The 20,376-nt window shown below is 33.0% G+C and overlaps 3 protein-coding genes and 1 long non-coding RNA gene across 4 annotated transcripts; 2 read left to right on the top strand and 2 right to left on the bottom strand.

Moving 5' to 3' along the window:
- Positions 1-560: 560 nt before the first annotated feature.
- Positions 561-2,704, bottom strand: LOC113080430 (cytochrome c oxidase subunit 5B, mitochondrial-like). The gene is made up of 4 exons (XM_026252605.1): positions 2,536-2,704; positions 1,089-1,159; positions 903-1,002; positions 561-781 (listed from the first exon to the last, which is right to left on the bottom strand). Exons 1-4 carry the CDS (start codon positions 2,630-2,632, stop codon positions 669-671), a joined length of 381 nt encoding a protein of 126 aa, XP_026108390.1. The 5' UTR covers positions 2,633-2,704; the 3' UTR covers positions 561-668.
- Positions 2,705-3,244: 540 nt separating this feature from the next.
- Positions 3,245-5,466, bottom strand: LOC113080436 (dnaJ homolog subfamily C member 12-like). The gene is made up of 5 exons (XM_026252611.1): positions 5,383-5,466; positions 4,920-4,998; positions 3,933-4,072; positions 3,686-3,800; positions 3,245-3,603 (listed from the first exon to the last, which is right to left on the bottom strand). The coding sequence occupies exons 1-5, from the start codon at positions 5,458-5,460 to the stop codon at positions 3,521-3,523; spliced, it is 495 nt and encodes a 164-aa protein (XP_026108396.1). The 5' UTR covers positions 5,461-5,466; the 3' UTR covers positions 3,245-3,520.
- Positions 5,467-6,754: 1,288 nt separating this feature from the next.
- LOC113080433 (NAD-dependent protein deacetylase sirtuin-1-like) lies at positions 6,755-14,849 on the top strand. The gene is made up of 9 exons (XM_026252607.1): positions 6,755-6,944; positions 8,007-8,135; positions 8,983-9,221; positions 9,305-9,457; positions 10,676-10,823; positions 10,923-11,002; positions 11,463-11,649; positions 12,853-13,257; positions 14,042-14,849. Exons 1-9 carry the CDS (start codon positions 6,764-6,766, stop codon positions 14,248-14,250), a joined length of 1,731 nt encoding a protein of 576 aa, XP_026108392.1. The 5' UTR covers positions 6,755-6,763; the 3' UTR covers positions 14,251-14,849.
- A 3,083-nt stretch (positions 14,850-17,932) lies between these two features.
- LOC113080431 (uncharacterized) lies at positions 17,933-19,781 on the top strand. Its single transcript, XR_003281856.1, has 3 exons — positions 17,933-17,999; positions 19,485-19,611; positions 19,693-19,781. It is a non-coding gene; the product is annotated as an uncharacterized LOC113080431 (long non-coding RNA).
- The last annotated feature ends 595 nt before the right edge of the window (positions 19,782-20,376 follow it).

Raw genomic sequence — 20,376 nt, 5'->3', positions numbered from 1 at the left:
GTGTACATTTTTAAACTAGTTTTACTCTCCCATTACCAAAATTCATCATAAAAAGTCTTAAAAATAAATAAAATAATGCAAACAAGTCGTCTCAAGTCAAGTGTTTCTGAAGAAAAGAATGCATTATTTATCGCCTTTAAGATATCGTCCAAATTTTCATATCGGGCCGATACCGATAACAGAAAAGTTGTGCATTTATCGGCCGATACCGATATGGTGGCCGATATATTGTGCATCCCTACTAGCAATTTTAACAAAAAAATAAGATCAAAAATTCTAATAAAACAAAATAGGACTTTTAAATTTAAAACTAAATTTAAAAAGCCCAAGTGTGAGATGCAAATTGCATATATATTTATTGCAATGATCTTTTTACTTTTTTTACAAAACAAAAAAACAATTGCAAGCTTTAAATGAGCAATATAAAAATGTTAAATCTGAATTGAGTTTTTATATTGCAATAATCATGAGCATTGTGAGAAAAAAAGTTGCAATTGCCTCTATTAAAAATAAAGATTCACATTACAGTGGAACAAAAAAAAAAACTGTGACGCATTGACTGTATTAAATAATTTTATTCTTGACTCCTGTACATCTTTGGCAGAGGCACGCAGCGGTTTCTGCAGGTTTAGCTGTGTGTGTGTGTGTGTGTGTGTGTGTGGTCCAGCTCAGTGTGGCAGCTCGTGATGGACCAGTTTGTAGTGCGAGCCGCAGGACGGACAGCGCTGAGGGTTTCCCTCGTGAAGCCAGAACCAAACGACCGCAGTGTTGTCCTCCTCACCTTCACAACACAACAGAGAAACACATCTTTCATTTAGAAAGACTAACTTATTCTATTTATGAATCAACTGTAGCTAGTCAGTCTGACTAAGAACAAGTGTAAGTGTGTGTGTGTGACTTACAGAGGCAGCCAACCAGTCGTTTGTTATTGATGCTGGGAACGATATGAGGGTCGTCTCTGGTCCCAGTGTATTCCTTCGGCTTGAGAATGCTGTATGGATCCTGTTTAACAGATGATGGTGGGTCAGAATGAAAACTATCCACTCACCAAAGTCGACAGTCAAACAGAAGGTCACTGTGTGTTTTACCTGGCCTTTCTTCATGGCCTGCAGGATGCGTCTCTCCAGCCCCGCTGCCTGCTCTTCATCTGTCGGGATTCCTGAAAAACAGAAAACAATCGATGGAAGACTGATACGCTTGAATAAAAGAGGACGGATGCAACTAAAGCCCTGGAGGACAAACGGATAGGAGGAAATATCTGCCATTAATAGTCAATACAATATCAAATTTAATTGTTTAATTTATCCTCAAGGAATCAAAGAAGGCACTTCTAAGGAAAAAAAACAGCTGATAAAGTTTATGGTACAAATGCATATGCATTTATATTCTATTTTAATAAAGTTTGCCCGAGTGTAAAGTGTTATAAAAATTTTAAAAATGTAATATTTTACAATAAATAAAAAAGGTTTACTAATAACAAAAATGCAATGCTTAACAGACCATGCACATTCATAAGCTGCAAGATTTCCACTCAGAAAATGTTAAGTAGATTTCACAATAATTTATGAATAAATAGCAAGAAATTATTGAATATATTTTCATTTATTTATGTTAAATATCAGTGTTATTGTTTTATAATATTTATTCTGCAGTGGGAACAAAAATAACTTAATTCTGCAATATAAACATTCAGTTTTATTAATATTTTGATTGTTTTCATTTTCATCTTTTCCTTTTTTTACATTATGTATTTTCTAATTCTTATTTTAGTTATTTTAGTACTGTACAAGTTAACCTCAATAAAAATGAATATATATACCTTTTTTTTGTATATCTATTTTTATCTTTTTTTTTTTTTTTTTTGCTGTAAAAGTTTGTATTTTATTTCAAATAATGATTTATTTTTATTTTTATGGTTTTTAGTTTAAGCTTGGTTAATTATAACCACCTTAGTGTGTATAAATACAAAATCACTTTTCGTTACTTATACTTGCATGTACATTCACATTAGTTATACAGGGAACAATGCTAAGGTTAGTAATTTAAAAAGTGTCACCAGCAAGTCGTTCGCGCTCACGCTTGGTCTTGTGATTGCGATGACACGATCTGTCCGCTAGGTGTCGCCAAACAGCGGGTAAATAAAGCGGCGCCCTCCGTGATCCTCAGCAACTGGCACACGAACATGAGTTTAGTGCCAAGAAAAAGGCCAGGGCTCGGCCTCCACAGCATAAAGAACAAATGACCTTGATTAAACGCACTCCTTTTATATAACACGAGCCACCACGTTATCGATTTAAGTCATGTCTAGCATATTTAACCCTAGTTTCAAATGTAATTTAATGTTTTTCAGATATCAGTTTCATATGTCCGGTCGGTGTCTTTCGGTTTGGTGGTAGCATGTGACTGTATAAGAGAATAAATATGTCTCTCTTTGAAAAACATCGAATAGGACAGCATATTGCTTTATTTTTGTACGTGCATGAATAATATCAGTCCTGCTTAATTTCTCAATAGAAATTCCTGAAGGTCTCTCACCTTTACCGGCCATCGCACGCTGAGGGGTTTTCATTAAAATATTTTGTCTTCCCATCAGAGTCAGGCGACAGGCTTTCAGAAGGATTCTGCTTGCCATGATGACTTTAAACTTTGGGTCTTCTGTCTGTCTGCGCGCACAGCTGTGTGTGAACTGGTGTCAGTGAAAGTCACTAGAATGATTGACACATGGGACTGACCAATCACAGAGAGGCTTCGCTGGACTTTGACCAATGAATGAACGCACAGTTGAGGAACAGCGGACAGGTGTGTAACTGGAGAGGACAGTAAAAGAAAAGTGAAATCTGTTCCGAATGCATTTAGTTCTGTGAATAGTAAAAAAAAAAAAAAAAAAAAATTTAATAATTTTTTTCATGTTGTAAATAAATGTACTATTCCACAGTAAGTTGTTTTATTTATGCAACAGGGGCTTACAATTAAGCACAACACACAGACACAGCTGTAACACATGTTATGTACTGTAAATGCTCACACACACACACAAAAACACACATATTCACCTCAAAATGCTGATTGCACATGGAGCTCATGGTAAACACTTCTCTATTTCTTTTTCTGAACATAAATACAATTGTATGACTAAAAAAGTGCTATTTTTAAAACACTCCTGACATATATATATATATATATATATAAACTAAATTCTATTTTTTATTAATTTAATTAATATTATTATTTAAGTAGTGCCATATGCATGAAAAAAATACATTATCACATATTATATTAATTAAAATAAACTCTATAATCATTTCTTGCGCCAATATGCAGGCTTGAAAACATGTTTTACTCATACTTCAACAAAAAATGGACATTTAAGGCATAGAAAGCATCACTGCTATGTCAATATATCTCATCTTTCTACAAAACAACGTTATGCATAATAATGACATTTTGATTCTTTCCTCTATATATGGAGTGCATGCACTTGCACACAAAAGCTAAGCATAGAATGAGATAAAATATGCATTTATATTTCATAGTTCCTGAACTTCTGTAAAGGGCCTGAGGGAGCTTCACCAGCCCAGCGAAACCTGTGATGCCAATAATCATCTGTGAAACAGAGACATTACGGTAAAATAACCTAAGAACTGAAGAACTGTAAATAGCCCTGAAAAAAAAAAAAATCTCTTACAGGATTCAGAGGGTTTCTCCTCTGACAGATTCACTTTGTGCACGCTCACTGGATCTGGATCTTTTGCAGCCTCGAGCATCGCCTCTTTCTTGCTCCTCACGGCCCAATGCATTGACTGAAATTTCATTTTAGGAAACACACTAATGAGTTATTATCAATTGTAACAAATATACAGCTTGTTGCATGACAGAATGCAGTGTTATTTTCAATGCATTTGTTGGTCATCAGCGTCCTGACTGACACTCACTGTTTTAACAGAGTCACTGAGCGCTCGCCACTCGCTGAACGGGATTGCAATTCGACTTCTGAGCCAGAGATCATAATTCTTTCTTTTCTTCTCATCCGTGAGAACCTCTTTAGCCTCCTGTAACTTCTGGAACTCCTCCACTGCAAAAAAGATCACATAAGTTTTAGAAACAGATCCAGACGCTCACAAAAGACACACGGCAGCTGAACAAACTTCCTTCATTAATGTTTCATCAGAGGGGAAAAGGGAAATTATTTGACTTTGTAATCTTTCATCATGTTAGTTTAGGTTAGTGCAAACCAAAAATAATAATAAAAAATAGATAAAATATAATACAAATATTTAAATTAATACATGTACAATTATTTAATATAAACTTAAATTATCATCATTTAAATAGGTTTTTTAAAAAAACTCCAAAAAGTATTTTAAAGTATTGTACCAACACAATCCACTAAAAATACATTTTTATTTATTTATTTGTGGTAAATTATAAGTATTTTTAAGTAACTGTAAATTATACTTGTATTGTAAATAAAAATCATTTTTATTTTATTTATATCTTTCCTGATTTTATAGGAATTACTAAAAATATTTAATAAATGAGATACTACAATATTTGATGTTTAAACTATTTAAATTACTTTTTCCTGTAAAATTAATTACATTATTTTATTTGTATTTAATTCATGACTTGATTTCATCATTCTCATGATTTTTTGAACAGATTTAAAGGGTCAAGAACTGTCTTAAGATTTGGCATTATATCGGTCATTGGCTAATGGAAAACCCAAATCAATCCGTAACTGACATGTTTTTAGAAAAAATGTATTGCAACAAATTAAAAAGCACATTAACATGGTAATCATTCAGAAAACATGGTGCATTTCAAAGGTATAGGTGCAACATATCTCCGTTTCTCTCTTAATGCAAAACCAAAATTAGTAGATTATATCTTTGCACAAAAAAATGAATTATGATCTCTACCTGCTGTGGGGTTCTCTGGGTGTTTGTCAGGATGGCAGGCCAGAGCTCTCACTTTAAACTCACTCACAATCTGTTCAGTCTATGGAGCATGCATATACATTTATGTCAAGATTAGCATGTATTGACTGTAATGCAGAAGCTTCAGAATGTGCATTTCCAGCTATTTATTCAATGATTATTATTATTATTATCACCAGCATGTTCTCTGACATACAGTAGACGCAACAGGCTGTTCTGCTATTACAATTATTAGACGTGTTAAAAAAAAAAAAAGTCAGATACACGTTAATGCAATTAGTCTAATCAAATATTTTTACATTGTTTACAATAAGATGCATTGCACACTAACGTTTGCGATTATTTTAATTAAACTATGCTTTTGAAGATGCTGTGATAAACTAGCATAAAATAATAAAACGCAAGCTCTACAAGACTGTTATGGTGTGTAGTAAGTTTTGTTCACCGTTGAGAGTTCATCGCAGCCGAGAAGCCCGTAATAATCTTCCAAATCTTCTTTTGTGCAGTTCAGTATCGCCTCCATGCCTTCTACAGCTAACCGCGAAACTACCGTAAACTCCCGTGAACGAGTGCTTCTGTCATTCAGAACTATTCAACAGAGCGCGCATGCGCGTTAATATTTGGCGCTTTACGGTAGAAGCGCTTTTAAATGGCCTGCATGACGCAGAGCTCTGACTCATACTAAAATACCACACTTGTGATTTAAATCTGTGAGATAGTAAAAACTAAATGATTTTCACACAGATAATGATTGAATTCAACCAAATAGTATTACCCTGACATTTTCACGTTTCGTTTTAATAGTAGCCTACGTAAATTCAAAAATGGTCGTGTAATTTTTACAGAATATCATGGTATTGTATGTAAACATAATAAAGTAGGCTACATAAAATGTAATTAATATTATTTTATTTTGTTTTACAACACATCATTATGTTTGTTTAAATGTAGAACATTTAAAATAAATTAACAAAATAAACGCTTTCAAGTATTAACCTTTCAGAATTTCTGTATATTTAATTAATTCAGTTAATTAATACAGCAAGATGTTCAGTTTATTGTTTGCTCATTTCTTTTTGTGTTTATAGTATTTTATAGTATTTATAATTTATTTTCTCCATACAATAAAAAATTATCTGTACCGGTAAAAAAGTTTTTAACAGTAAAATAAACAAACAAATAAATAAATAAAATATTTAATAAATATTCTGACTGGATAAACTAAATGCAATTTAGGAAAATTAATAACTTTATAAATAACTTTTTTGAATTCATTGGTGGGACAATATTTGCTGTTAAAGTGCATTCCGAAATGTTTTGTATTTGAGGAACAATGTTTTTCTTTTCTTATGCTTTATTAATTGAATGCCACAAGAACATGAGGTATTACATGATCAAATTAACATTACCTGCCAGAGAAAAGAGAGCGAGAGAGAGAAAGAGAGAAAAATAATTACATACATTTTAATCAAAGATTTCAGAGCGTTACATGTTTTCAGTGCTTTTTTGTTTTCTGTTTGTTCCAAGAGATTTACATATAATTTAAAGTCATTTATAAAATGTGCAAATGTGCATTTGGTTAACATTGAGCCCACTTTTTCTTATGTAGCCTATATGGAGTTTTCCTTACAAAATAAACAACTGTTGAGGAACACTGTTTTTCTTTCTTTTTTTCTTTCTTTTTAACAGTTAGAACACAACAATAATTTTCAAATAACAAAAACAATGTTTTTCTTTCGGTCCGTCTCCTCGTGACGATGACGTCACAGTATTACCGGAAGTTCTTCCGCGCTCCTCCTCCTCCGTTCGTTCACTGTCTGGCGAAGATGGCGGACGGCGAAAATAAACGGGCCGCCGCCGCCGAGCCGCTTCTGAAGAGACCGAGGCTCGGTGAACCGGAGCACGGCGCAGTCGCCGAAACCGAACCGGTGAAGGCGGAACCGGCGCTGATGGACGAGTCACTGAACAACCACCGAACCGAACCAGAACCAAAGCCAGAGCTCTCCGGTACATCATCTGATTTATTGTTATGATTTACGGTTTATTTTGGGAGTTTTTAAAATTGATTTCTCTCATGGTGGGCTAACAGTCAGGTTTAATACATATAACGTCAACGTTACTTAGTTTTACCTGTTTTTACGTTTGTATAATTAACTTATTTAATATAATAGCCATTTTTGTGTGGTTTCATTATAATAGTAAAAATTTATAAAATGTATATACTTGTGTTATTATGTAATTATTCAGTTATTATTATTTTCTGTGGAGGTTCAATAATTATTTAATGTTATCAAGTGTTTATTATTATATTTAATCATTAAATATTGTGTTATCATTATTTAGATCTTAAGATGTTACTAATTTGTATATTTATATAGTTTAAATATTTAAATATTATTTTTAATGTTGTATTATCAAGTAGCACTGTTGTTGTTATCTCTTAAGTGTTTTTATATTTATATACTTAAGTGTTTTATTATTATTATTATTTAATATTATTTTGATTTATATTATGTAATTTAATTATTAATTAAATTCTATTTTTTATAGTTTTTATTTATTTATAAAATATTTTTTAATAAATTAAAATAAATAAAATATTATATATTTTTTATTTATCTATTTAAATAATTTTACCTCTCCAGTTATTAATTATTTACCTCTATTTACCTCTCCAGTTATTATATATATATTTTTTTTACTATTATTAGTTTTAAGGGACATGCTTTGACTAGTCATGTTAACTCCATAAATATTTGTAATGCTTTATTTGTACAATTATTTACATACTTTGTTAAAATGTATTAAGTCACTATAATAATGCATTCTTGTTCTTCATGCTGATGAATGAAGCTGTAACTCCTGCAATACTTTCATGTTTATATTACCTTGATTATTTATTTAAATGAAAATAAATGTAAAGTAAGTGATATATAGGATTACATTTGAAGAATACTATTAATATAAGCACTAAGTCTTGAGTTACATAGTAACCATTGGACCGAGGCCTGTTGTATTATGCTGCTATTATTCCTCTATATAAACAGAGCTCGTCTGGTTTGCTCACAGATCTAATAGACACAGGGGTCCATCCCAATGGTTTCACATCTCCTGATCTTCCTCACGCTGATGATGATGATGATGATGATTGCTCGTCTCACGCCAGCTCCAGTGACTGGATGCCTCAACCACAGATCGGTCAGTTAACATAGTTTCTGTAGTGCAAAACTTAAGATGCAACCAGGAAAACTTCCACAGTTTCTTTCAAAAGTGCATGCATAGAATCTTTTATAGAACTGTAAAAACAAAACTTCATAGATGCAAAATTCTCACTTTTTTTTCGGTTACAACTCAACCTTTATGAGATCAAAACAGGTCGCCTATGAGAGAGGGCTAACATTTATCATCACGTCTAATCAACCAATATTGTCTTAAATAGCCTGCATAGCGCTTAATCAATCATAACATTGGATTTTAAACAAATATATTAAATCTCGATTTTTTGTTTTTGTTTTTGAAAAATGTGAAAAATTATAGTTTTTTAGTTTTTGAAAAATGTGAAAAATTATAGGTTTTTTTTTTTTTGAAAATGTGAAAAATTAGTTTTTTTTTTTTTTTTTAATGTGAAAAATTGTAGTTTTTTCTTTTTTTAAAAAAATTATTATTATTTTTTTTTTTTAAATGTGAAAAATTATAGTTTTTTCTTTTTTTAAAAAAATTATTGTTTTTTTTTGTTTTTAAAATGTGAATTTTTTTTTTTTTTTTCTTTATGTGAAAAATTATAGTTTTGGACATGTAAGGTAATAACAAATATTTGAAAGTAACTATAAATCAGCAAATATCTAAACATTAAACCTTTTTTCCCCCTTACCTGTTTGCATCTCTGAAACTTTGTTTTATAATTGAACTTTTGTGTTTTTTATTGAGTGCTACTCTATTGTTTTCCATGAAACAGATCAAACTCGATAAACTTGAGTCATGTCTGTAGTGCACAATTCACAATATACTGTGTGTTGAGTTCAATGAAAGTTTGGTTGTCTTTCAGGCTCGTATCGGTTCATTCAGCAGCACATCATGAGAGGAACCGACCCGAGGGCCATTCTGAGAGACCTGCTTCCCGAAACGGTTCTCCCGGTGGATCTGGACGACATGACGCTGTGGCAGATCATCATCAACATCTCAGAACCGCCCAAAAGAAAGAAACGCAAAGACGTCAACACGCTGGAGGACGTGGTGCGGCTCCTGACGGAGAGGAAGAAGATTCTGGTGCTCACGGGCGCCGGGGTGCGTCTCTGAGATCTCCTGTAAATCACACGGACTCTCAGGATGTTTCCAGGATGTTGAATTCTCCTCTTGTTCCTCCACAGGTGTCTGTTTCCTGTGGGATTCCTGACTTTCGGTCTCGAGACGGCATATACGCTCGACTCGCTGTCGACTTTCCTGACCTCCCTGATCCTCAAGCCATGTTCGACATAGACTACTTCAGAAGAGATCCGAGGCCTTTTTTCAAATTTGCTAAGGTTCGAAACATTGCCACCTTATTTGCTTTTCAACCAATGATGGAAAACAATTACTTTAATGATAAGTTTTTAATGCACTGGTCAGTTTTGTCTATTTTGCTTCCACAGTAGAAAGGAAAAAATCCAAAATCCAATTTTAAATGTTTATTTTATTGCACTTTATCTATTAAACTCCAATACTTATCTTTTCTAGGCTTCAGTGAAACTTGCATACAACAGACTTTACAGTTTTATTCTCATGTTCATCTACCGTATACCTGATATATATAATATTTAACTTCTAAAAACATGTTAAATTAAATTAAAAATTACATTTATGCATTTAGCAGACGCTTTTATCCAAAGCGACTTACAGTGCATTCAGGCTATCAATTTTTACCTATCATGTTGAAAACGTTTTTTTTTAAGAAGTCTTTTCTGCTCATCAAAGCTGCATTTATTTGATCAAAAATACAGAAATAAAAAAATGTTATTACAATGTAAAATAATGGTTTCTGTTTTAATATCCTTTAAAATATAATTTATTTCTGTGATGCAAAGCTGAATTTCCATCATATGAAGTGTCACATGATCCTTCAGAAATCATTCTTATATGCTGATTTATTATTAGAATTATCAACATTGTGCAGCTAAATATGTTTTTGGAAACTGATACTTATTTCAGGATTCTTTAATGAATAAAAAGTTCAAAAGAACAGCATTTATTCAAAATCTAACAATATACATTAAATCTTTGCTATCACTTAACACATCCTTGCTGAATAAAAGTTTACATTTCTGTGTATATTGTTAGAAAACATTTATATTCTAAATAAATGCTCTTCTTTTTAACTTTATATTAATCAAAGAATCCTGAAAAAAGTATTACAGTTTCCAAAAACATATTTAGCAGCACAACTAATAATAAATCTGAATATTATCATGATTTCTGAAGATCATGTGACACTGAAGACTGGACGAATGATGCTGAAAATACAGCTGTGCGTCACAGAAATAAATTACAGTTTAACAGATATTCACATAGAAAAAAGCTATTTTAATTTGTAATAATATTTCACATTTTTACTGTATTTTTGATCAAATAAAAGCAGCCTTGATGAGTAATAGAAACATTAAAATTGTTCTGTTCACAGACTTTTGAACGGTAGTATGCATTTGCATTCATCAATGTATAAAAATTGCATTAATAACAATATTCTCCGTTTGCTTGTACTGCAGGAAATCTACCCGGGACAGTTCCAGCCGTCTCCATGTCACAGGTTCATCTCGATGCTGGATAAGGAGGGAAGGTTATTAAGGAACTACACTCAGAATATCGACACGCTGGAGCAGGTGTCTGGGATCCAGAACATCATTCAGTGTCATGGTACATCTGCTCATAATTCCTCAGTTACACATAGATATCCATCATACTGTCAGTATCTAGACTCTTTTATTATCCTCTGTCTTTTACTAATTGTTTTAGGCTCCTTTGCGACTGCTTCCTGTCTTGTCTGTAAACATAAGGTTGACTGTGAAGCCGTAAGAGAGGATATATTCAACCAGGTATGCTCCAGTATGAACATTTAAAGGAACAGTTCACCCAAAAAATGAAGATTCGCTGAAAATGCGACCAACTTCAGATCATCTAAGGTTAGGATGAGTTTGTCAGATTTGGAGAAATTGCATTAGTGTCTCATCAATGGATGCTTTGCGGTGAATGGGTGCCGTCAGAATGAGAGTCCAAACAGCTGATAAAAACATCACAATAATAATCCACAGCGCATCAGCTAACATCTGGAATATTTTAGCTGGAAGCAATGTTTTAAAGTTATTATCAGCTTGTTTGGACTCTCATTCTGACGGCACCCATTCACTGCAGAGCATCCACTGATGAGACACTGATGCAATGCTACATTCCTCCAAACTCATCCTAATCTCGGATGCCCTGAGCATGTCTTCATTGGGTGAACTGTTCCTTTAATATGTGCTTGTGGTTGTGTTGCTGCTCGTTGTTCTGCTGCAGGTTGTTCCTCACTGTCCGAGGTGTCCGGCAGATGTCCCCTACGCCATCATGAAACCAGACATCGTCTTCTTCGGCGAGAACCTTCCGGAGTTCTTCCACCGAGCCATGAAGCAGGATAAAGATGAGGTGGATCTTCTGATCGTCATCGGCTCCTCACTGAAAGTCCGGCCGGTGGCTCTCATTCCCAGTGCGTTCTCCTCTTGTTTATTCTGCGTCTGCAGTAATTTGGGTTGCTGTCGAGTGTGAAAATAAATCTGTTGCAGTTGATCATATCATGATAACCCAGAACCTTTTGGCTAGGAATTTCTATGTTGAGTTTATTCAGATGTAATGCATCAGGTTTTAAAGGTTACTCAGCAATTTAATGGATACGAAAGAAGGTATCGTCAGCATTTTTGTCAGCTAAACCCTTTTGATCTGAAATATTTTCTTATTTTAGTCCCTCTGAGTTATTATTTTAACTATTTATCAACACATTTCCATGTTCACTGTCTCTCATCTTGATTAATTGTCACATGCAGGTAAACAAGGTAATACTTTACCATTTTTTCCTTTTTTATGAAATGTATTTATTTTAAATATTCTTCTAAAATATTCTTAAATCTTTTTTAAAAGTAATTGTCACATTTTGTTTTAAGATTGCATACATGTTGGAATTTCGATAATGCTTTTTTAGTATTATTAAACACTTTACTTTGAATATTAATATATTGAATTAATATTTTGTTATTATTTATTTAAAATATAATTTCATCAAATAAAAAATAAATATAATTTAATTTATAAAAATTTAAATATATTTCATTTATAGTATTTTTATTTTTTATTTTAAGAAAAAATAATATTAATGCAAAAGATGCTTAAACCAAAGCAATCTGATATTTATTTGTGTAAAGGTTTTCAAAAACTCTTTGCCCAGATTATGTAATTTTAATGAAATATATTTGTTATAATATTTTTAAATATTTTTAAAATAATATTCTTAATGTAATTGTATTTTTATTTCATTTTAAATGTATTTAAATGCTTTTTTTTTTAATTTAATAAAATAAAATTTAATTTAATTTAATAAATCTGGAATCTGAGGGTGCAAAAAAAATCTAAATATTAAGAAAATCATCTTTAAAGTTGTTCAAATGAATGCAATGCATATTACTAATCAAAAATAATTTTTGATATATTTACAATAGGAAATTTACAAAATATCTTCATGGAACATGATCTTTACTTAATATCCTAATGATTTTTAGCATAAAATAAAAATGTATAATTTTGACCCATACAGTGTATTTTTGGCTATTGCTACAAATACATCCCAGAGACTCACGACTGCTTTCATGCTCCAGAGACACAAAGTGAAATGATATTTGTTTTGTGTGTCTCTCTGAAGGCTCTGTACCTCATGATGTCCCTCAAGTCCTGATCAACCGCGAGCCGCTGCCGCACCTGAACTTCGACGTGGAGCTGCTCGGAGACTGTGACGTCATCGTGAACGAACTCTGCCATCGTCTGGGGGGCGACTTCGAGCAGCTGTGCTACGACTCGTCCCGTCTCAGCCAGATCACGGAGAAACCGTCCACAGGAGCGTCAGAGGACACGGCACCGTCTCTCCAGAAGAAGGAAGCGCAGACAGCAGCCGGAAGAACAAGTCCTCGTCCAGAGCCTTCACCAGAAACTAACTCAGAGCCGAAAGAACATTATCTGAAGACAGCAGATCCTCCGCATGCTGACGTGCGGAGAAGACGATGCTGGAGAAGACGACTCTGGCAGAGTCCAATCAGCAGACGACTCGGAGGTAAAGTCTGTTTTATTTTATTTCTAACACATTTTTGAGGTGTTCCTGCTGTCATTATTAATGATTTATTAGTGCATCTTATTGCAAACTACACACAAATTATCACATTAAACTTTAATCAAAATTAAATAGAATAATTAGAATAATAATAATTTATGTAGTATATTCATTTATTACATTTCTATTTGTATTATATAATATATCTTTGTTATTTATTTATATATATATATATATATATATATATATATATATAATTAGTGCTGTGAAATGATTAATCGCAAACAAAATATTTTTTTTTTTTACATATTATATGTATGTTTACTGTGTATATTTATTATTTATGAATACATTTATGTTCTTATATTTTATATTATATATTATTATATTGAACTTATAAACTTAACATATTTTTCTTAAATATATGCATGCATGTTTTTGTATTTACTGTATATGTAAACCGGTTTATTTATTTATTGTTTATTTAATTTTTATTATTTTAATATATTGTAACATTTTAATTAAATTAAGTAATATATATATATATATATATATATATATATATATAATTTTTTTTTTTTTTTTTTTTTTTTATAAAGATAGCTTTATGATAAATTTTATATAATTTATATTTAGATTAGGATGTTATTTCTATTGTATTTTAGAGATAAAATCACATTAGGTGGTTTGAGTCCCCGTTCGTTGTATAAAAGATACTGAAAACCAAATCTATCAGATGTTTATCATCATTGCACGCTCACTCATTTGTTGTTTGTCTGTTGTGCAGCCTCGCAGTATTTATTCCAAGCACCGAACCGCTACGTCTTCCACGGCGCCGAGGTCTACTCGAGTTCAGAGGACGAGTCGTCCAGTTCCTGCGACAGCGACGTCGAGGAAGAAAACCCAGACAAAGACACAGAGACACTACAGGAGCGTGAACACACACTCCTTCAAACACACTGCACTGCAGAAACACAGCCACAATCCACACAGTAACTCACCAGCACTCGCTGCGTTTAATGTCCTCAAGTCTGTTTTATATATTTTTGTACCTCCTCGCTCCTAAACGTCTGCGATGTCTTCTAATGCATGCGACTTCTTTCTTTTGTTCGGCTTGTTATCCTTTCTTTTGTTTCACCAGCAGCCTTTTTTGTATTTTTGCATTTTTAGATGTTAAATACGTGTTTCATTCGGGTGAATGTTTCTGCCGGAGAACTGAACATGCCATGTACTTGCTTGGGATAAAAAAAAAAGGGAATGTTTTTCAAACCAAAGAACACTTTTTCTGTATCGTTTTCATGTTTTACACAATGTGCACCAAGACATTTGGCAGCTACGATCAGCCTACTGTTTACGTCTTTAATACTCAGTAAAGTCTGATGTTTTCCATTAGTTTTTCCTATAGAAAGACATTATTTACATGCATTCACACTCGTCTGGTTCCTGTCCTCAAGCACTTAGTAAGTTCTGAATCAGTTATTGGTTAATGTGCCTGTTGATGTTGGTTGGTTTTATAAATGCAGTGACCCAGCATTAAAATATTTCTAACACTGTTAAGTTATAATATCAACATGACTTCATGATTCCTTCATGCATTTGATGCAGTTCTGGTCTCATTTCTTTAATGTTTAAAAATAATAATGTTCATGTCAGATTTTGTGTTTGATTGGCAATGCTGCAAAAGAGTAAATTAATACTTTGTCACCAAATACAGCATTTTTGACTCTCACCACTCATCCTTGAGCTAAACACTGTACGTGATGCATGCAAGTTTTAATTAAGAATAGTAGATAAAGAATAAGAATAGCCAGCTGGAGATATTTAAGTAGCATTTCTAAACTATTTCATAAAGTACTGTATTCTACATTTACTGCAGATTTTAGGCATGTTTGAATTATGAGGTTACAAGTTATTAAAGCTAATTTCAATTATAGTTTTATGTTAAAGGATGAAATAGATGACTTTAAATAGCATCTTGACTGCAACAACTAGCAAAAATAACTGACTTGCAGACTTGTTTTGTCAGAAAACGCCTGTTTTAATATGTAAATATAGTGTTATATATTAGCATTGTTGTAGGTAAGTTAAGTGAGATCTAGCACGTGTGTTGTTTAAAAAATACATAAATCCATTAAGACATAAAATACATGAATAGAGGAGGGCTTAAATGCCCAAACCCACTTTGGTACTACTGGGCGGCGCAACTGAGAACAATGATGTTCTACTTCTCTGAGGAGAATGTGCCACTGTGGAGAGAAATGGAAGGTGGTGCATTGAAGTTGCCTTTGCCCATTTACCTGTACTCAGCTAAGTCTAAGAAACTCAAAAATAACACAAAGAATCCTATGGCCAAAAATATGATTGGCGTGTGGCAACAGGTTAAGAAATATCTCCAAGTATCTGACTCGCTCTCAGTATTCAGTCCGATATGGGGAAATGATCACTTCCCCCCAGGAAGAGGTGAGGGGGGGTTTAAAATTTGGGCGGAACAGGGGTTACAAAAAATAGGAGATCTTTATAGTCCTGATGATACACATCTGATGTCTTTTGATGAAATTGTTGTCAAGTACGACATAGCTCGCAGTCAGTTCTTTAGATACTTGCAACTGAGAGATTTTATTAGAACTCAACAAAATCAATCCCTGTTTATTCCTAGTCTATCAAAGCTCGAAGAAATGATGGTGAGAGATTGCCAGGAAAGGGGCATAATTTCCAAAATATATAATGAACTGGTTGGTGAATCTTCAGAAACGTCAGTACGTAAACTTGAGTCCTGGAGAGAGGACTTACAGGAGAATATCTCCATTGAGGAGTGGGAGAGGGCGTGCTCCAAGGCACAAATACAAACAGTGAACTCACGTTTGAAACTTCTGCAGTACAACTGGTTAATGCGTTCGTATATGACCCCAGTTAAACTTAATAAATTCAATAATGACATACCAGATGTTTGCATAAAATGTGACAAGGAAAAGGGCACACTCTTCCATTGTTTGTGGCAGTGTTCTCAAATAAAGGATTTCTGGGGAGAAGTGAACAGTGTATTGAGGAAATATTAGAGATAAAACTACATTTAGAACCAAAAATTTTTCTATTGGGTATCTACCCAGCTAACTGTAACATAAGAAAGAAGCATAGATTATTTTTAGATATAGGTCTGTTGTTGGCCAAAAGAGTCATTGCAATTGCTTGGAAAGAGGTGGATAGACCAAGGATAGGTAGATGGCTTTCAGAATTAACAGCAACTCTGCCCTTAGAAAAGATTACGTATACAATCAGGGGAAGGCAACCAATTTTTGATAATATCTGGGGCCCCTTTAATAACTTCCTTGCTAATAAAAACTTGTCTTGTTTGGGGGAGATATCTGGGGACGACCCATAAGTAACCTCCTGCAGTTCATTTGGGGAAAAGGTGTACTGTCTGATTTTGAATTTCTGATTCATGTGTAGTGCACACTGGTGAGAATGGTTGTGCACGGTAGGTTTTGTAATTTCTCCATTTTTATTTACTTATGTAGTGTTTTGTTTATTACTTTATTGTGTATTTCAATTTCCTTTGTCTTTAGTTATTTATTTTTATTTAATTATTTGTGTTGTGATGTCATGTCTTGGTCAGCTGATGGACAAGGTTCCGCGGGGTTTGGGGCAAGAGGTTTGAGTTCTAATGGCTATATGTAAATGTCAGTTGTTGGAAAATAAATAAAGATATTGTTGGAAAAAAAATACATGAATAATGCCTATATTAAATACTTAATGCATTTTTGTGTTAATAAATATCACTTATTAACTTGGTAATTATTTCTTAATAATTGGTAATATTTTATTAATTTTGTTATATTTTATTTAACTATTTTTAATTAATATAGTATTGGGTTTTTTGCAACATAATACAATTTGATTTAGCTTGATATTTATATACCGTAGTTATAATAAATTCGTTAAGACATAGAGTGTGTTGTTAATTGCTTACAATTTATTTAAAGCTAAGAAAATTGCAATAGAAAAGGCAAGATATTAAGATTAATTTCATGTTTGCTCTTTTGTTTGTTTTAAATGCTTCTCTAGTACTTCGGTGGTCTTTTTTCTTTTCTTTTTTGCACCCCCAGATTTCAGATTTTTTTTTTAAATAATTGTATCCCAGACAGATATTGTCCCTATCCTAACAAACCATACACCAATGGTAAATTTATTTATTCATGATAAATATGACGTTTATATGTTTTGTGGTCCAGGGTCACGTTTGTAAGCCGCTATGGTTAAAAGCATCTGCTAAATGTAATGTAAATATAACGTTTGAGGGGATAGCAAGCTAAGAAATAAATACTGATTATTAATACTATAATAAAATTAAATACACGTATGTGATCAAATATTCAATATTTATAACCGACGAGGGACTCTTATTTTGACACGCGGGCTGTTGTTCTGACACATCCGCCATTTAACGGAAGTCCGTGTCGGATCTCGTTTCGGATTGACAACAAAATATCCAGGAGTGAAACTGAAGCAGTAAACATGCTTCGGTCATCGCTGAGCTGAAGCGGATTCGAGCTGACATGGAGTGCTAAAGCTCTCTCAGTGCGGAGCAGCATGGAGGAGATGCAGGGGGTCGAGGATGATAATCATAACTGTCGCGCGCAGGCTGAGAGTGTGTGTTCACCTACACAGGTGTGTGTGGACCACGACTCCCAGCAGTGACACCTGTGAGTCCACTTCTGCGCTGCTGCTCAACTCCACCGCCAAGTTCCGTAAGTTACACCAACACACCCCTGTTTATCAGTTTCCACTGGCTACCAGTAACTGCTTGCATCAAAGTCAAGTTATTAATGTTACCTTCAAAACCACCACTGCCTCTGCATGTGATGTGACTCTAGAAGGTTGTGTTCGTAAAGTGAACGTCACTTTATTGTTCATTTCAAAGAAGCACAAATCACTTTCACGTACTTTTACATTAACTGTTCCTTCCTGGTGGAATGAGCTGCACGACTCCATCCCAGCAGCTGAGTTCTTAGAAATAACTAAAAACACTTCAATCTTTATTTAAGTCTCTAACTCTAGCACTCTATTCTATTCTATTTTATCTGTGTTGACTTGACCCTCTAACTCTAGCACTCTGTTCTATTGTATTTTATCTATTTGTCGACCCGACCCTCTAACTCTAGCACTCTGGTCTAATTCTATTTTATCTATTTGTCGACTTAAACCTTTAACTCTAGCAGTCTGTTCTAATTCTATTTTATCTATTTGTTGACTTGACCTCTAACTCTAGCACTCTGTTCTAATTCTATTTGATCTATTTGTCGACTGGACCCTCTAACTCTAGCACTCTGTTATAATTCTATTTTATCTATTTGTTGACAACCCTCTAACTCTAGCACTCTGTTATAATTCTATTTTATCTGTTGACTTGACCCTCTAACTCTAGCACTCTGTTCTAATTCTATTTTATCTATTTGTTGACTTGACCCTCTAACTCTAGCATTCTGTTCTAGCACTCTATTCTGATTTAAATTTGTTAATAAATATTACTTCTCATTAACTGTATTGATTGTGTAAAATTTTTGTAAAGCAAAATATAAATAATTTAAACGATGTTTGTTATTTATATGTTTTTATTTACATAAGAGTTTGGGATCAGCAAGATTTTTAATGTTTTTTAAAGAAGTATCTTTTTGCTCATCAAGGCTATTTGATCAAAACTAGAGGGAAAAAAAACAGTAATACTGTGAAATAGTATTACAGTTTAACGCAAGTTTTTTTTTATTTTATTATACTTTAGAATATAATTCATTTATGTGATGCAAAGCTGAATTTTCATCAGCCGTTCTTCAATGTAACATGATCCTTCTGAAATAATTCTGATTTATAATCAATTGGAAACAATTGTGCTGCTTAATTTTTTTTGAACCTGTGATACTTTTTCAGGATTCTTTGATGAATAAAAACTTAGAAAGAAGAGCATCACCATGTCTTTTACCATCCGTTTTTAACCATTTTACACATACTTGCTAAATAAAAGTATTAATTTAAATTCTTTAAAAAAATTGATTCGATTCCGAACTTTGAAAGACTGTATATATAATATTTTATATATGTGTGATTACTGCAATACTGTATTACTGTTTGATACCATCAATTATACTGCCAAAAATACTGTTTGTGTAAGCGATAGAGGCTAGTTTTTCAGCAGTAAGTGTCACGCGTGTTGCTTCTGCTTGTTTGACGATGTCTAGACTTGAACGTGATGACAGCAGAAGAATACAAGACGGTTTACTGGCCAAAACTTGAGCGAGCCATTGAGCATCTGCTCACTCAAAGCCCGATGGACCACATCTCCATCTCATACGAACAGATCTACAGGTCAGTGATGCTTCACTCCTGAACGAGTCTGAACGTGCTGCTCATCTGAGATTTAATACGTCCTTCTGTTTCCTCTTCCAGTCAGGTTTATAAGTGTGTGTGCCAGCAGCACTCGGAGCTGCTCTACAACGATCTGATGTGGAAGATCAGGTCTCATCTAGAGCAAGTGTTTCTGAGCTACAGGTCAGTGCAGACACACATTGAAACCTGTTTGTAGAGTGCTTCTCCTGTTGGGGGTAAATAAAGGGAGCTTTTAAATCGACCACGATCGAATCATTGATTTTCTTTTACAGTCCATATGATGTTTGGATTCATACATTGATATAGATGACAAATTATGATCTACAGAATTTTTGTAATAAAATTATATATTTTTAAGTAATCTGTTCACGTTTTTTTTTTTTTTTTTTTATCCAAAACATTTTTTTTTTAATCAAGACTTGATTTTTATAAGCAGAATTAATGTCTAAAATACAAATAACTTTTTTTAAAATGTGTATTTACTTATTTTTTATAAATTTTTATTAATTTTATTATTTTCCTATTATTTTTATTCATTTTTATAATCCTGTTGTTATCAAAATAATGAATGCATTAATTACATTTTTTTAATTGTTCATTTTATATATTTTTGTATTAAAGTTTTTAGAATGTAGATTTTTATTTTTCAGAAAAAGCAGTGATGCCTATATTTGGTATCAAAATGTATTCATAAATATTAATTTTTTCTTAATTTTCTATTGTATTAATATTTATTTATTTTGT

The sequence above is a fragment of the Carassius auratus genome, unplaced genomic scaffold (genome assembly GCF_003368295.1).
Source record: "Carassius auratus strain Wakin unplaced genomic scaffold, ASM336829v1 scaf_tig00031339, whole genome shotgun sequence".
Classification (NCBI taxonomy): Eukaryota; Metazoa; Chordata; class Actinopteri; order Cypriniformes; family Cyprinidae; genus Carassius; species Carassius auratus.
Note: the sequence above shows the minus strand (reverse complement) of the source record. Positions and strands in the feature narration are given on the sequence as shown.

What these genes read in the sequence shown, in the direction of transcription:
- LOC113080430 (XM_026252605.1), bottom strand. Translation starts at nt 2,632, where the DNA reads ATGGCAAGCAGAATCCTTCTGAAAGCCTGTCGCCTGACTCTGATGGGA. An exon ending in GCGTGCGATGGCCGGTAAAG is followed by an intron (nt 1,160 to 2,535) that starts GTGAGAGACCTT and finishes TCTGTTTTTCAG; the next exon opens with GAATCCCGACAGATGAAGAG. An exon ending in ACGACTGGTTGGCTGCCTCT is followed by an intron (nt 782 to 902) that starts GTAAGTCACACA and finishes TGTGTTGTGAAG; the next exon opens with GTGAGGAGGACAACACTGCG.
- LOC113080436 (XM_026252611.1), bottom strand. Translation starts at nt 5,460, where the DNA reads ATGGAGGCGATACTGAACTGCACAAAAGAAGATTTGGAAGATTATTAC. An exon ending in GCTGCGATGAACTCTCAACG is followed by an intron (nt 4,999 to 5,382) that starts GTGAACAAAACT and finishes CATGCTCCATAG; the next exon opens with ACTGAACAGATTGTGAGTGA. An exon ending in TCAGTGACTCTGTTAAAACA is followed by an intron (nt 3,801 to 3,932) that starts GTGAGTGTCAGT and finishes ATGAAATTTCAG; the next exon opens with TCAATGCATTGGGCCGTGAG.
- LOC113080433 (XM_026252607.1), top strand. Translation starts at nt 6,764, where the DNA reads ATGGCGGACGGCGAAAATAAACGGGCCGCCGCCGCCGAGCCGCTTCTG. An exon ending in GATGCCTCAACCACAGATCG is followed by an intron (nt 8,136 to 8,982) that starts GTCAGTTAACAT and finishes GTTGTCTTTCAG; the next exon opens with GCTCGTATCGGTTCATTCAG. An exon ending in GCCGGTGGCTCTCATTCCCA is followed by an intron (nt 11,650 to 12,852) that starts GTGCGTTCTCCT and finishes GTCTCTCTGAAG; the next exon opens with GCTCTGTACCTCATGATGTC.